At 50.0% G+C, this 15,292-nt stretch overlaps 2 protein-coding genes across 2 annotated transcripts; one reads left to right on the forward strand and one right to left on the reverse strand.

Moving 5' to 3' along the window:
• Positions 1-617: 617 nt before the first annotated feature.
• On the forward strand, positions 618-4,713 carry COCSUDRAFT_65591 (Protochlorophyllide reductase, chloroplastic; the record flags this gene model as incomplete). Its single annotated transcript, XM_005649402.1, has 7 exons — positions 618-734; positions 968-1,117; positions 1,505-1,708; positions 2,216-2,435; positions 2,859-3,004; positions 3,381-3,590; positions 3,943-4,713. The coding sequence occupies 7 exons, from the start codon at positions 618-620 to the stop codon at positions 4,096-4,098; spliced, it is 1,203 nt and encodes a 400-aa protein (XP_005649459.1). The 3' UTR covers positions 4,099-4,713.
• A 454-nt stretch (positions 4,714-5,167) lies between these two features.
• On the reverse strand, positions 5,168-13,085 carry COCSUDRAFT_47007 (hypothetical protein; the record flags this gene model as incomplete). The annotated part of the gene is made up of 12 exons (XM_005649403.1): positions 5,168-5,988; positions 6,232-6,310; positions 6,605-6,679; positions 7,096-7,202; positions 8,583-8,643; positions 8,981-9,190; positions 10,014-10,174; positions 10,543-10,651; positions 11,102-11,232; positions 11,482-11,574; positions 11,723-11,826; positions 13,012-13,085. The coding sequence occupies 12 exons, from the start codon at positions 13,083-13,085 to the stop codon at positions 5,837-5,839; spliced, it is 1,356 nt and encodes a 451-aa protein (XP_005649460.1). The 3' UTR covers positions 5,168-5,836.
• Between the last annotated feature and the right edge of the window lie 2,207 nt (positions 13,086-15,292).

A 15,292-nucleotide genomic window follows, 5' to 3' on the forward strand; every position in this document is an offset into this window, starting at 1 on the left:
AATTTTTTTGATTTCGATTTCGCATGGATGAAGAGAGAGAGGGAGAGCAGAGTGTCGAAACGTCATGCAGATTTTGTCCAGCTGTGGCTTTGGCAGGCCACGAATAGAGAATCTCATCCGCTCAGGAGATTATGGTGATCTGGCATGCGCTATCCGCACGGCGACTTTCCATTCTTAGCAAATTGCGATTGAGCATCGCTCCAAGAAAACGCCCAAAACAATCTGTCAAAGTTACTGCTGCCTCAAAACCATAAGGTAAGGGTTGCTGCACGGCGTTCGCAGTCCTCCTAGCCGTCACATTTAGTACTTGGGTGTGTTGCAGTATTCGGGCAGGCCTTTGCACGCCCTTTACTGCTATCAGGTCCTGCTAAATGGTTTCTTAATATAGTTCCAGACATTTTGAAGTGTCACTTGCGTGTGCAATAAAGCTGAACACTGGGTAGCAAACTTCTCGTTACGACATCGGCTATGAAATTTGACTTTTGAAGCAATCCGACATCAGATGTGTGATTATTAGAATGTGTACATCGCGTACCTTTATGAAACTCATTTTATCGTTGCTTCTTTACGTGAAGCATGGCAAAATCTCGCTGAAGCGCACATCATGTGCCCTGCAGATGGCTGCTATGACCAGCTCCCTTCAGAGCATGAAGCCCGCAGCGACTGTCTGCCAGCACAAGGCAGCTATTGCCCCAGCTGCTGCACCCATCCTCCTTCAGAAGACCGCCTTCCAGGTGTGCTTCAGACGACCTCTTTTTGCACCCATGCCCACAAACTAATGCACCGAAGCATTCAATTCCACAGATCCAAACCGTGCAAGTAGAAACTGGCTTGCTTGGAGCGTTCATGCATCAAGGCATCTGTCAGACTCAGTATTCAGGTCGAAGACAATAGTCTTGTGCTCCTGGCACGCACTTAATTGAAGATTTTTTCAATTATTTTCATCCTCGCAAACTCTGCTTTGCAGGGCGCTCAGCTGCAGGCGAGGCAGACGAGGAGGCATTGCCTCAGCGCGGTGCGCACGAGCGCAACAGCGACTGTGGAGGCGCCTGCTCGGCCCACAACCAAGGGCCCCACCAGCAGCGCTCCCAGCGACAAAGCCACTCAGAAGCCCACGGTGCGTGCCTCACTTGCGGACCACCGTAACAAAGACTACCTTTCCCGGCCCTGGTCGCAGGGAAAGGGATGGGCAACCGCTGCGATGCCACTTACCATCTCAGTGCATCGCTTGGCCTCCTTGCATGTGATGACTGTAGTGGACTCGCATGCCTGTCTATCAAGGATATAAGGTGAGGGACAGTGATGGCCATGTACTTTTCTAGGCAGCAGAGCTGGCCCAGATATATTGGAAGCCAAGGCACCCCAATTGATGCTAGAGCCAGCTACTTAGAGCCCATTTTGAATATTCCCATCTCAGGGTGTGTCTCTTCTGGGCATATGATCATGTGGCAGGACATACTGTGAAAGCATTCAAGATCTTGGTATTTCAAAATTCCTGCGGCAGGTGATCATCACGGGGGCGTCCTCGGGCTTGGGTCTGGCGGCCGCGCGCGCTTTGGGCCAGAGCGGCGACTGGCACGTAATCATGGCCTGCCGGGATTACTCTAAGGCGGCCTCCGCCGCGGCCGCCGCCGGGATCCCCAAGGCCAACCGCACCATCATGCACCTCGACCTCGCCGCCTTCGACTCCGTGCGCGCGTTCGTCGAAGTGAGTGAAACTTTTTCTGTCAACTTCTCCCCACAATCTGTGGGACTGCGCTGGGCTGAGTGGCAAAGAAGGACTGGGCTACTTCACAGAGTATCTGGGACGCTGGCAGTGTGTGTATCCAGTACATGGGTGTGATGGGCATCCTCAAGGTCCTTTGCTCTGTAGAGTAGCACTGCTGCAGCAGCTTGGTTGCCTGTTTGTCGGGTTGGAACAGGCCTGTGTCTGGTGTGCGTGCTACTTGCACCCAGTGCCTGCCTTGAAAAGGCCATCCCAAAGCATGGCGGTTGTGCGTGTCTACTTGCAGCCTTGTGCCTGCCTTGGAAGGCCATACCAAAGCAGCAAACGGCTATGATAGGCAAGAGGATGTGCCTGCTGATTGCAGCCATCACGGCTGCTGTGTGCGTTTGTCTTTCTCACCCTCTCATTGCAAAACTTCGCCTCCGAAGTTGTCCTGACTTGGTCAATCACTCGTACATCGCTGACTGATTGCTGACTAACGGTGCGCAGAATTTCCGCGCAAGCGGCAGGCGGCTGGACGTGCTGGTCTGCAACGCAGCGGTGTACCTCCCGACAGCCAAGGAGCCCACATTCACAGCCGACGGTTTTGAGCTGAGCGTGGCGACTAACCACTTGGGCCACTTCCTGCTGACTAACCTGCTGCTGGAGGACATCCAGTCAGCCCCCGCTGACAGCCTCAAGCGCGTCATCATCGTCGGATCAATCACCGGTGAGTAACTCATGCCCATTCATATTTTTAAAGCAAGGATTTGCATGATCAGAAGACTGCCTCCAGCAGCTTGCTACGTACTATTGCTGGCTGGAGGGGTTTTAGAAGAAAGAACTGCTGCTTTTGGACTGAGACCCATGAAGGCAAGACAATACTATGGGGTTGCATCCTGAATCGGGGCCTCTCTTTTATATCTGCCTTCGTCCTGACTGGCCCTTTGCAGCGGGAGGAGCCAGGAAGTTACTCATTTGTCTTTCTCCCTCATATCTCATCCATTAGCAAAGTTACACGTTCGTGCTTTGTGCAGTCAAAACCAGTTGTTAGAGGGCAACATCGCTTCAGAATTTTCACAGGGTTTCCTGGGTCCATGGGTTTTATCGGGGAGTGACGGCATCTAAACGTACAGAGTGCGCGTGTGCACAGGCAACACCAACACTCTGGCGGGCAACGTGCCCCCCAAGGCGGATCTGGGCGACCTGCGCGGATTGGCGTCCGGTGTGGACGGCCGCATCGCGCCCATGATCAACGGCGGAGACTTCGACGGTGCCAAGGCCTACAAGGACTCCAAGGTGGGCCTGAAATCTAGCCCTTGGGACCTCAAACTTGGACAGGATTTATGGGGTGGTATGGGGCTGTGGAGTTTTATCATGGGCGCATAGATGAAATGAAAGACCTCATAACTAATGTGGGGGGAATTGTTGTCTGTGGGCTTGTCTGGAACCCAGAGATCTGGCAAGGTTCTGTGATAATCTGTGTGTGGACAAGGGACGAATCTGCTCACAGCAAAAAAATGGCATCCACAATGAGAATCTGCACGGGGATGACATGCGCAGGCTTTGCCGGGTCTGCAATCCAATAATCGCCAAGGTATTGGAGGGCAATCCTTTAAGCGTTATGTACAGAGCTGGTAACATGCTGAAATCTGCCTCTGCTGCTTCTGCGCAGGTGTGCAACATGCTGACGGTGCGCGAGCTGCACCGGAGGCTGCACGACAGCACGGGCGTCACTTTCTCCTCGCTCTACCCCGGTTGCATCGCCGAGACCGGGCTGTTCCGTAACCACATCCCCCTGTTCCGTACGCTGTTCCCCCCCTTCCAGAAGTACATCACCAAGGGCTACGTGTCCGAGGACGAGGCCGGCAAGCGCCTGGCGCAGGTTAGTCACCGCTCTTAGTCATCCCTTTGGCAGCCAGGATCAGTGATGTTGGCTCTGTGCAGCTGTCCCTAATGACTCTGAAGCACCAGATGTCAAGGAGATGCGAAGCTGGCTCTCTGCTGCTGCCCATAACAATTCCGCCAGACTGACGCATTGGCTAAAAGAAGCTACTCAATGGTTTTGCACTCACCTTTTAAGTCAAGAGCTATGACATGCATCTGGTCCGTCCTTCCAGTCTGTCAATGAAAATGCTCAGTCCTCCAAAACCCTGCCTATCATGTCACTGCAAACAGGGATTTACCTTGATTTTGCTCAGATTGGGAGTTGATGATCTTTCTGTTGTGTTGTGTAGGTGGTTTCCGACCCCAAGCTGAGCAAGAGCGGAACTTACTGGTCGTGGAGCAACGACAGCGAGTCATTTGAGAACCAGGTGTCCGAGGAAGTGTCAGACGGCGCCAAGGGCCAGAAGCTGTGGGAAATCAGCGAGAAGCTGGTCGGCCTGGCCTGATGACTCAGCTCAATTTCAGCTTACTGATAATCTTCTGTCATTGGTCCTAAATTGGTGATGGCACGGGCCAAAGCTGGGCCTCCAGAAAGCCCTTTGTATTGGTATCAGTACCGATGTTGGGGGTGGGAATTGAAATGACAAGTTTACTGACAATTTGACTGACCGTACAAGTTGACAAGCTGTCAAGGCAGCGTGAGATGTGGGGAAATTTGGTGGGAAGATTGTTAGATTGGAAATTTGCCTGGGGAGTGCAGCATTGCAATTTCCTGCATGAATGCGCTCCATGGCATGGAAATGGCAGTGCGCAGGATTCAGGGGAAGCTCTGTTTGGACACATGCATTAGAGCAGACTGTGGAAAAGAATTCACAGGTAAATTGAGGTGCCAAATTGCTAGACACGGCAATGGCGAGGCCTCACCTTGTGCTGCAGAAGCTTCTGGACATGCCAAGTGCCTGAAGCTATGCTGCAAAGTGTTTTATGGAGTTTCAGGATTCATGGTGGGAAAAGGAGTTGCTCATCCCTGCTTGCTCTTGCTGGCAAGCAATGAGAATATGGTATCTGTATTGAAGAACTGAAAGTGTTAGGCCATATCAGCTGAAAAGATATCCTTTGATGGAACTGTACCTTTGTTGTTCTTTTGAGTGCGCATCAGCATAGAACGGATCATGACATCACCAGCAAGATACTTCTGATAATGACAAGCGTGTCTGGTTCTTAAGTTTGATGCACAACGTTTTTGACTGCCAGTTGTCTTTTGCAAGTTTGTTGGTATGACTTAGTCCCTGTTTGTCCATCCAATCAAGGTTTTGTTGCAAGGCTTGTGGAAACAATCAAACCTGTAAAAGTAGTCCCTCCTGCATTGAAATCGGCAACAAGTACAAGTGCACAAACCTTCTTGAATTTGCAGTTCAGCATGCAAGACTATACCTCCTCGCCATAATGTGGTGAATGCCTATGCCTGTACAGATTGCCTAGCGTAGCGGAATGTGCATTGCAACTGCAGATATGCATCTTGACACCATGTGATGGCCTGCATTGTCTGCAAGCCTTTCCTCTGCACCAGCTGGTGTATCCATAGCATCCCCATTACATGTGCAAGAATGGTGTTTTTCCAAAAAATACGCTTGAGGACTTTTACCTGTCCACGGTCCTACCATGTGACACAGCACAACAGATTGACAGTCTGCATTTGGCTAGTCAGATCACGGCATACATGCTCCACTGATCTTCATGCAGCAGGACACCACGGTCTCAAAACATAGTCCGAATGTCACGCAAGCAGAGCACAAGCTCAGCAATTATCTTCCTTATCTAAAGCTGCCTCCTGTTCCTAACTGCCGTGCCAACAACAAACAGAATGGAGAATCTTGACAACATCTCACAAAATACTTGCCATGCAAGCTTGATCTATCCTTACTGCATGCCTCAATCTCTTGCAATAAAGACATGATTATGTTGCTCTGCATACCAGTTCACACCCTTTCCTGTCTGGCCAATGGCCACCCTTCTCCCTCCCATGCCCATCTTGGCAACTCCTTCACGGCATCACATCATGACCCACAAATGCTTGCATGGATTCTTTGAGGTCCACCCAGAGCGCTGGGTACATCCGGGGGTGGGCGGTGAATTATCTGCATCATCAACCCCCTGGGAGGGTATGTGGGCTTGCACAATTGTTCAATGTCTACCCAGAGCGCTGAGTACATTCCAGGGGTGGGTGGTGATAAATTCGCATCATCAACCCCTGGGAGGGTATGTGGGGACTGTGTGGGGTGGCGGGGAGTTGGAGTAAGCAGACTGCTGGGGGACGCTGATCTTGGTGCCCTCCTCATCAATGAAGCCCAGCACGATGATGAGCAGCACGTTGAAGATTGACAGCAGCACGTAGCCTGCGCGCGCACAAGAAGAAAACAGATCAGCTCAGTAGCTCGAGAATTTTACACGTTCAAAATTCACACGATCTAGTTCAGATTGTACACATGTGGCACAAGGCAAATGCACATTGAACAGATGGAGCGTACAATTGCGAGTCTTATAGCACTGCACGATATGTCTGTGAGGTAGCTGAAAGGGAAAGATTCTACAAATGCTGATAGGGAAGAATTTTTCAAGTCTCATCACAGCGTGCGCACCAGAAATGAGCACGTTGCAGCGGCTCTCGAAGAGGCCGTAGTACGGGTCCAGGCCCTTGGTCTGCAGCCAGCTGTCAGCCTGCAGCACCACACACCCCTTCAATTCCAAGATCCTAAAAGAAAAAAGATTGTTCATCGATGATGTCACGCCGTGCAATACATCTCCCCATACAATCATCACCCGCCCAATTCTGAATACAAGTAGCACATCATATACGTATCATCGTCATCAGCACATGCAGCTGTTGAATCCCTGGTGAGAAGGCAGGAGCTGCACTGCAAGGTGCAGAGATTCCCTCGCAGCAACATGCATGTGAATTGATCAGATCAGCAAAAGACAAAGCTGTTTGAAGTAAAGTTCTAGGCAGCCCACCTGGATCATGGTCAGCGCAGTGTTGGCAGCGAGCAGTGCCATCACCGCAGGTTTCCATGCGCGCAATCCCATAATCTGCACCATCCAAGAAACAGCCTTCGATGGTTTGTCATCACTCATTACATCAACCTGCCTGCATTCTAACGGAGTGCAGACGACTGAGAAGTTTGTGACAAGAAGATGGGCAGTGACAAAGTGCCCACAAGACCAACAAGCCTCAGGTGGCTCCCAGAAGGTCTCTAAAATGCAATGAAGGTATCCAACATGGCCGCAGCACACATAACAACAGCCACCGGCACACGATCAATCTCGAGCTTGATCAGCTCACAGCTCACAGCAGGATGCTGTACATCCCGCATGCATGATTTCAATTGACATGCAATGCAGTTCCCACAGGACGGAGGACTGTCTGGCTAACGGACAGATGGCAGCTAGATGGGAGCTGAGCGGTAGCTACATGGGCATGTAAGCAGGCGAGCAAGAATGCTCACCCCGACCGGGATGGTGCCGAGCAGGATGAAGAACTCGAACCAGATGGTCCACCAGGACAGTCCAAAGTAGTAGCGGCATGCCTCCAAGCACACCGAGTTCAGGGCCCCTGCAAATACCATAGCTCCCTGCTCTCAGACCAAAAGTATACATGCTCAGGACTGCTCTGAATTTCCTTTGTAAGTTAATTATGAGGAGAAGTATTGTCAAATTAATGGCAGAGCCTACGAGGTGACTGAGTAGCTGCTGCACAGGATATGTAGATGGCAGACAAATGGGTGGAACCTGGAAGATAGTTCTTACCGTTTCCAGCCAGTGCCAGAATCCAGCTTAGTACTGTTGCTGCAAAAACAATTGCGAAGGCTATGCTGAGAAGTTTTCCCATGGTGGAGGCTTGTCCTTGTCCGTATTGTCTTCCTGCCTGGCAAGCATCTAAACCTTAGCGACAAATCCCCTCCAAAACCCGGGGCATGGAGCCTTATGAAGAACATTGTACGCACACATCTAATATAGAAGCGGGCTGGCTTCATACCAATCGGTGCTACTTTACCACATAGGAACACCCAGTTAAGCCTGAGCTAGAAGGGAGAGTGCTGTGAGAACAGGCATTATGACTAGGCGCGCACCTTGAGTACTATTTAGTTTGCAGAAACCTGGATTTACAGTCAATGCTTCCTGTAGATATGACAAACCGAGGTTGTCTAGTAAGAAGACTGGTGGGGGACCGATTGGACGTGGGACCGGCTGTGCGCACTCGCAATCTCGCTCGTCGGACGCAACAGGATGCGATCTTGAAATCTACAAAATTAAGATAGAATCAGCGTGCGCAACAAGGCCCGGAATAAGTTGGGTTTGATCTTACTAATGACGTTATGCATCGGCTGTCGTCACTTTCCCCGTCATCGAACGTGCCGCAGATTCTAAGTCAGAGTCAGATCAGTCAACCCGATGGAAGTCTTCGCGTGTGCCTTTCGTTGTTTCTTTGCTGTGATTAAGAATTGCGCTTGTGCCAACAGTATGAACGGCGAAAGAGCTCGAAGCACAGATCTTGATGCGTTCGTATTATCGAGAAAGCTGTCCAGCCTTGCCAAAGATAATTACACCAAGCTTATATCATCCTCATACGAGTAACAAAAATATCAACGCATAATTAGCTCAGCTCGTGTGAGGCGCCCTAGAGATGCCTCTCTGTCACGGTCCACAGTCACAACGTTTCACAAAAGCCAAAGAAATTATAAAAACTGGCATCCTGCCTACCAACTGGACTCGCTTCAACAACATGATGTAATGTAACATCACTTCAAAAAACTCCCCTGAGGTACTCTACAATTGTTGCCAGCAATGACAACACATACAGATCAGATCAAACAAAGGATATCACATGGGCACCGTGCCCCTAACGCAGATGCCGTGCCAGGGAGAAGAAAGGATCAGAAATCCTCGTCTGTTGTGAAGACATATGCCTGGCGCTCGCTGGCAGACTGCGCACTGCCCATCACTCCAGCCCTCTGGTACTCGCCAACTCTCCTCTCAAAGAAATTAGTCTTGCCCTGCGCAGCCAAACAATCCACATCAGCTCTGACTTCGTCAGCAAGAGAACAGAGAACGCAAAAAATATCGGCATCGCGGAGCGCAACGTGTTGTTGCGATTTTCAATCCAAGGACTGCATGATAGGGCCTACAGCTTATAAAACAAATAACATATATGCCTGCCGCATGCGCACTCTCTCAGCTGTGCCGAAAAAGATTGCACATTATCACAGCGCTCCACTTCGCAGAATCTATGGGTTCACAAAGTACACCGGTAAAGATTCTTTCCAAACACTTTCAGGAACAGTTCTACACATCCTCCCCATTCAAGAGGAACTTCCACTGACGCAAGCTCACCTGCAGCGAGATCATCTCCATCCAGTCGAAGGGGTTGGCGGTGTGGTACAGCTTGTCACAGCCGAGCGCCACGAGCAGCCGGTCAGCCACGTAGTTTATGTACTGCCCCATCAGCTGCGCGTTCATTCCCACCAGAGCGCAGCTCAGCGCCTCGCAGCAGAACTCATGCTCCAAATCCACCGCCTCGCGCACTATCCTGTGCACCACCGCCTGCCGCAAGCACATGATGACATCATCAGTCACAGCTGACACCACTTCCCTCCCCACGACTTTCATATTAAATGTCTGTAACCCACTGCTTCACCTAGAGGTCATCTGGTTGCTGATGGCCAGAGGATTGGATATTTGTCTTGCCATGACAGTGCATTCCCATTGCTTATGATTAGCCTGTCTTCCAGCTCTTAGGATCTCGATGCATGAAGCGCACCTAAGCTCATGCAATGAGACTCCAGTCTCTCCCTATTGCATAAGCTAGCGTCCTCTCAATGGATTGAGTGAGACCAGGGGAACATCACGCTTCTTTCTCATGTATCCTCCACTTATGCAAAACACCCGGCTGGCTGCTTATCTGCAGACCATTCTTTAGCACATCCATGCGCCCGCAACCAGATTCAGCGGTACCTACTGCTGATTACCGTGCTGCTGTACTACATTTTACTGAGCGGAACAATAGCTTCCTGGGTCCGCATCAACACTGATTTACACTATACTTGGAGCGTCGCCTTCCTTTGGTAAATTGGCCCTGCCGTGCACGTTTCCCCCTGGCTTGGGATCTGACATCCGCGTGCGCGGCGTTTTAGGAGTGTGAGCTGAACTTGAGTTGTTGCGCTATGGTGCAGGTTATAATTCTGTTGTCACTTGTCTTTCAGAAGTCAAAGTGACTGAATGCCCCATAAACCGAGCCAGGACTGTCTTCAAGTATCCCTGCCTTGAATGTCGTATTTAGATTGCCCCACCTAAAGGTTATCAGGTCACCAAAGGCCAGAGAAATACATACTACACTGACAATTAGGGACCCTGAGAGAGGCCAGACCTGGTCCAGCGGGTGCTGCAGGAGGCTGTAGAGGAGGCATGCAAAGTCGGTGTGCAGGCCTTCGTCGCGCGACACCAGCTCGTTGGAGAATGTCAGCCCCGGCATCAGCAGCCGCTTCTTCAGCCAGAATATCGCGCAGAAGGAGCCGCTGAAGTGGATGCCTGCAGACAACCACTCTGCCTTAGTAAACAAGTTACTAGGAGATGATAGTTCAGCCTCCTCTGCATAGGCAGCCGGAGATCACTGCAGGGCGCTTGAGAAGAAGTGCACTGAAATCCGGATGACTCAATCTGGTGAGCATATTGTATCTTACTGGGTACAAGAGGGCTCTCCTGGGCCCTCTTTTTGGGCAGCAAGTGGCAAGTGCTTTGCTTTAAAAGAGTGGCATGCACTTCAGAATGTACCAATGCGAGTGGCTAAATATGGTACACTTTGCATGTGAACAATTGCATGCAGTTTATGGGAAATGTTTTCATGCAGCTCAGAATGTTTTAGTGATTGAGGGCAAATAACTGGCTGGAGCGCATACCCTCCACGCAGGCGAAGCCGACCAGGCGCTCGGCAAAGCTGCTGCCGCTGCCGATCCAGCGCTGCGCCCACTCAGCCTTCTTGGCCACGCACGGCACCGTCTGTATTGCCTGCGCAGACGTGAACCAACCACCCTTTAGGGCCTCACCAACAGGGGGTAAAACTGCAAGGTACAGGGTTGTTCTGTAATGGGGCACAACTTTGTGAAGGCAGAGTGCCCTGGGGAGGGCCTCAGTGGGGATGCTCCTAGCATGTTGTTCATTCAGTGCAGCCCATGGTGGCTTCCATTATCGGACAAGTCTCTGCCACTGGCATCACAGCGGCAGAGACTTGCCCGACACCAGAGGGCACAGCTGACAAGCATATGATTGATTACTGTGCAGACACCAGGGTGTGACACAGATAAAACAGCAAGCCATTGATGATAACTACGATATCTTTGACCGCAGCAGACTGCCCGTAAGATCAATGAGCGTCAGGGGGTTCCCGACGGGTATGATGAATCAGTAAGAAACAGAGCAGGCAGATCCAAGAGGTATTGAGGGCTACGTGCTGCGCACCCTGAGCATCTTATCCTTCTGCTCCACGTCGCGAATGTAGTGCTCGAGCAGCAGGCTGTACATCTCGCTGTGCACGTTCTCTATGGCTATCTGGAACCCGTAGAACGCCCGCGCCTCTGGTATTTGCACCTCTGCACCCCCACCATCACATCAGAGCTCTGCATGCTGCTTAACGCATGCATATTGCTCATTACTTGCATGCTCCTCACAAGAAGATGCACTGCTTCTTCATGTATCACCACAAATGTGCAGTGGAGAGCAAACCATCACATGAAGTCATTTGCCCTCCCCCAAGCTGCTCGTTGCATGCATGCTAATAACAGACTGCACATTTTGTGTAGCACAGGGATTGAACAGAAGAGGTTGAGAGCAGGGAGCACCTGACATGAAGCGGACAGCCAGATTCTCCATGACAATCCCATCCGAGGCAGCAAAAAATGCCAGCACATGCATGATGAAATGCCTTTCATCATCTGCGCAGCACAGCACTCATCAGAAGAGATTTCCCCCCCTTTATTTGATGCCTTTTGTGCCCTGTGTTTTCTGGCCTGACTTATGCACTTGATGAGCTACAAGAACATGCTACATATAATAGACAATACAATGTCTCTGGAGCTGCACCTGATAGCTTCTCCCAGTCCCTAATGTCCTGGGACAAGTCAACTTCCTCAACCGTCCAAAAGCTTGCCACAGCCTTTTTGTACATTTCGAAGATGTCTCGATACCTGCATGGCAGGTAATTTTACAGGTCAACATACAGCTACTGCTCACACACAGCTTCCAGCACACAAGAAAATTTGGCAGAAGTACTTGTGCACAATTAATTAAATTGATTGTGCAGTAAGTATAGCATATTTGTGCTAAAGTGCGTTGGAGCTGTGTGCATAGACTCGCCTGACTGGGTACATCACAAATCGCTCCTCGTTCGGAGACAGCAACGGCTCATCAGCGTCTGCATCCCTGGACACGCCTGAGGATAAAGCAACCTGCTCTTCTCTTTGTCGATTACAATGCTCGACAGCCTCCTTTCCACCGCCTTGTCTACTAGAATCTAGCTCTGCCACGTCTGTCTGGGCCGCAACACTCCTCTTCAAGGATGACGAGGGTAGTGACGTCCCATTCATGTGAACTTTGTGATGTAGTACGTTCGAAGAAGGAGCTGAACAAGCATAATCTGCAACGTCAGAGTGCTGATCACGATCCAGGTAACTAGGTGTGCAGCAGTCGACAGTCATCACAGCAATTGGGACAACTATTCCAGCCAAGCAAGCATCATTTACATCTATTTGAAATTACAAAGTCTAAAGAAATATATTGTAAAGATATATAGCGTCATGCTTTGAGACGAAGCAGGGATGGGTTGGAAAGGGAAGCTAGGGTAAGGGATATAAATTAATAATGTGTCTAGGTTTAATGAAGTGAACATATTTGAACTCGCATTCAAACACTGGTGACGATCTCACAAAGTCCATAAAGTCACTTTATTAAAGTGAGAAAGAACTGCTTGAGAAGAAACACTTCTGAAAAAGGACAAGCTGATGGCAAGCGAGGCGTAGGTGCAACAAGAGGAACACACGAATCAACAACTTCGGAACCCATGCAGAATACATCACGTGTTAAGGCCTCACGCTCATCATCATCAGGTGAAGTGTTGTTCAATGAGACACTGAAAATTTTATCAAGTGTTAAGTTCTTTTCACTGCTGCTTGTCTTGCTGTTTCCCGGAGGTTTGGTGCACTACCAACGTTTGGCCTACTCATTTCTGCAGTACTGATGATCTAAATTGAGATCGTTGCGTTGATGGGGATCATGCCTTTAACCAATTAATCCATTAAACATCTGGTTGTGGCCTAACAGATCCGTCCCTCCTACACCTGCCTGAAGATGTCCTTCAGAAGGTGGCCAGTCACCTGACAGCCAAGCAGTGGGCAAGCCTTGAAGTAGCCACATGCCGCAGGCTCACCTGCGTAGAGTTGCAGCACATGGAGGTCGTACTTTGGAAAAGGCCTTGGAAAAGGCCAGCGTCAGACCAAAACACACGTGACACAGTTCAGAGTGCACTAAAATGGGCTCGGCAGAGATGGGCAAGATGTTCGAATCTGCTCGTGGAATTGCGGCTGCCTATCCACGAGACTGACGCTGTGGCCTTGGCAGATCTTTTTGAGGGGCACTCTCCAAAGAGCATCAAAAGGCTCGAGCTGATCACTGAACACCGTCATCGTAGGGCTGCACGACTTATCTTTGAGGCCTTGTTGGCCACCTTGCCATGTGATGCCCCACTAGAAATGCTGCACTTGGGCTGCAACGTGCAGACACTACCAAGGCTTGTCAATATGAGGCATTTGCATGTGCATGATGTGAGCAAGGTGGTGAATCTGGCAGACCTTTTGGCACCACTATCTTTTTTGGAAATATTAGAGCTGGGTGGTGCGAATGATGGCTTTGATGTCAAGTTGGGTCACTTGCAGAAATTGCAACATGTCGTGCTAGATTATGTCACAATCACAGCTCAAGAGTTGCCCCCCAGTTGCACGTTGTCTGTGTTTGCATTTTCATGTCATGTGGGTGACATGTATCGGTGCTGCCCTGACAAAAGGCAGGTAATCTTCCTGTGTGTTGATCTCTCCCATACGGAAGATTGGCCAGATTTAGGGGAGAATTTGGAGTTTTTATATCACTTTGAGATGGCTGAGGCATTGGATATTAAGTTTGACGTTGACCCAAGTTTTGAAGATCCCTCTAATGAATTTGGCATGCCGCATCTTCATTGGAGAGTATTTTCTCCATTAAGGTATCTCACGTGCTTACGGCTGCGCTGTGGACTAGGAGACATGGAAGCGCTTGAATTTACTATTCCTGAATCCATGGCGCTCAAGAGTCTTATAGTTGTGGCAAGGGTAGTGAACCTGTCTCTGGAATCACCAAGCAGACTGTGCGCAACTCTTGAGGAGCTGATTTTCGCGTGTGACAACGAATGGATCACCCATGCGGATTTAAACAGGGCATGCAATGCGGACCAGGTTTCAGGCTGGAGCTCTGAAATGTACGAGGGTTCGTTTCCCAAGGTGTGTGGGGATTTCTTGAGATTGTCAGAATGCTACAGACTACAGGGTGATGTGCTTCAGCGGGTCAGCAATGAGGGCACAGATGACAAGCATGGGTTTGTGTATTTGCTGAAGCAAGGCCTGCAGCCCAGGAGGTATGAGCAGCTGACTAGAAGATCATTTGGGTGCTTGTGTGGCATCTGCTGGTTTTGCCGTTTCCACAACGGTGACAGGAGAATTTTTCGAAGCTCTCGAAGAGAACTGTCGCTGTGGTCAGCTCATTGACCATAATAACACCAGAATTTGTTCAGCATGATGAAGGTCCTGGAACGAGAGCATGGTAAAGTCAGATTTGGCCGGGAAACTTGACTGACTCTCCTCAAATTGAATGAAGCTTCTTCTATGAAGTGCTGCGAAGTGAAATGATGATGCAATTTTTAAAAATGACAGCAGATAGCATGTTGCATTGCAATTACTTCTTTACCCAGATTGAAAAACTGTATCTTGTTTTGCATGCATGCGCAGCTTGCATCTTTGTTGAGCCTTGGCATCATGATCGTTTATTCTTCGGTGGCCCCACGTGGCACTCTCCTGGATCAAGACCTATGTCCATCACTTTCTGGTTGTTCTGGGCAAGTAGCGTTCCTGCCAGTAATCCTGGCTCGTGCCGGCCATAGCCTGGTGTGCATGCACAGCCTCTGCTAGCTCAAGACTGGACACCGCCGTTGACCAAAACTTCTGGCATGCCAGACTGGCAGTGCTCTAGAGATCTTCAGATAATCATTCTCTGAGGACTCTCTGAGGCGTTCACCAAAATCTAAGCAAGCTTCAGCAGCGCAGAAGCTACGAGGAGCTCGACAGAAAAGCATTTTGGTGCCTGTGTGGCATGTGCGGGTATTGCAAAAGCTATTTACGACGACCTACGCAGCAGTTCTCGTCGATAGATGTCTCGAGTTGATGTGGTCAGTTGATCAGTCACGGCAGCTTGCAAATGCCTTTATGGCGTCTATAGTAATCGCCTGGTGAATACTGGATATTTTTTAAGTGATCTTCAATCCTCACTGACCCTTCTTAATCGAGAGCTTGCAGCTTGCATATGCTGCATGTCGTAGTGCGCACGCTGCGAATGGTGCACCGCAGGTTACAC

Source organism: Coccomyxa subellipsoidea (assembly GCF_000258705.1).
Source record: "Coccomyxa subellipsoidea C-169, whole genome shotgun sequence".
NCBI lineage: Eukaryota > Viridiplantae > Chlorophyta > Trebouxiophyceae > Coccomyxaceae > Coccomyxa > Coccomyxa subellipsoidea.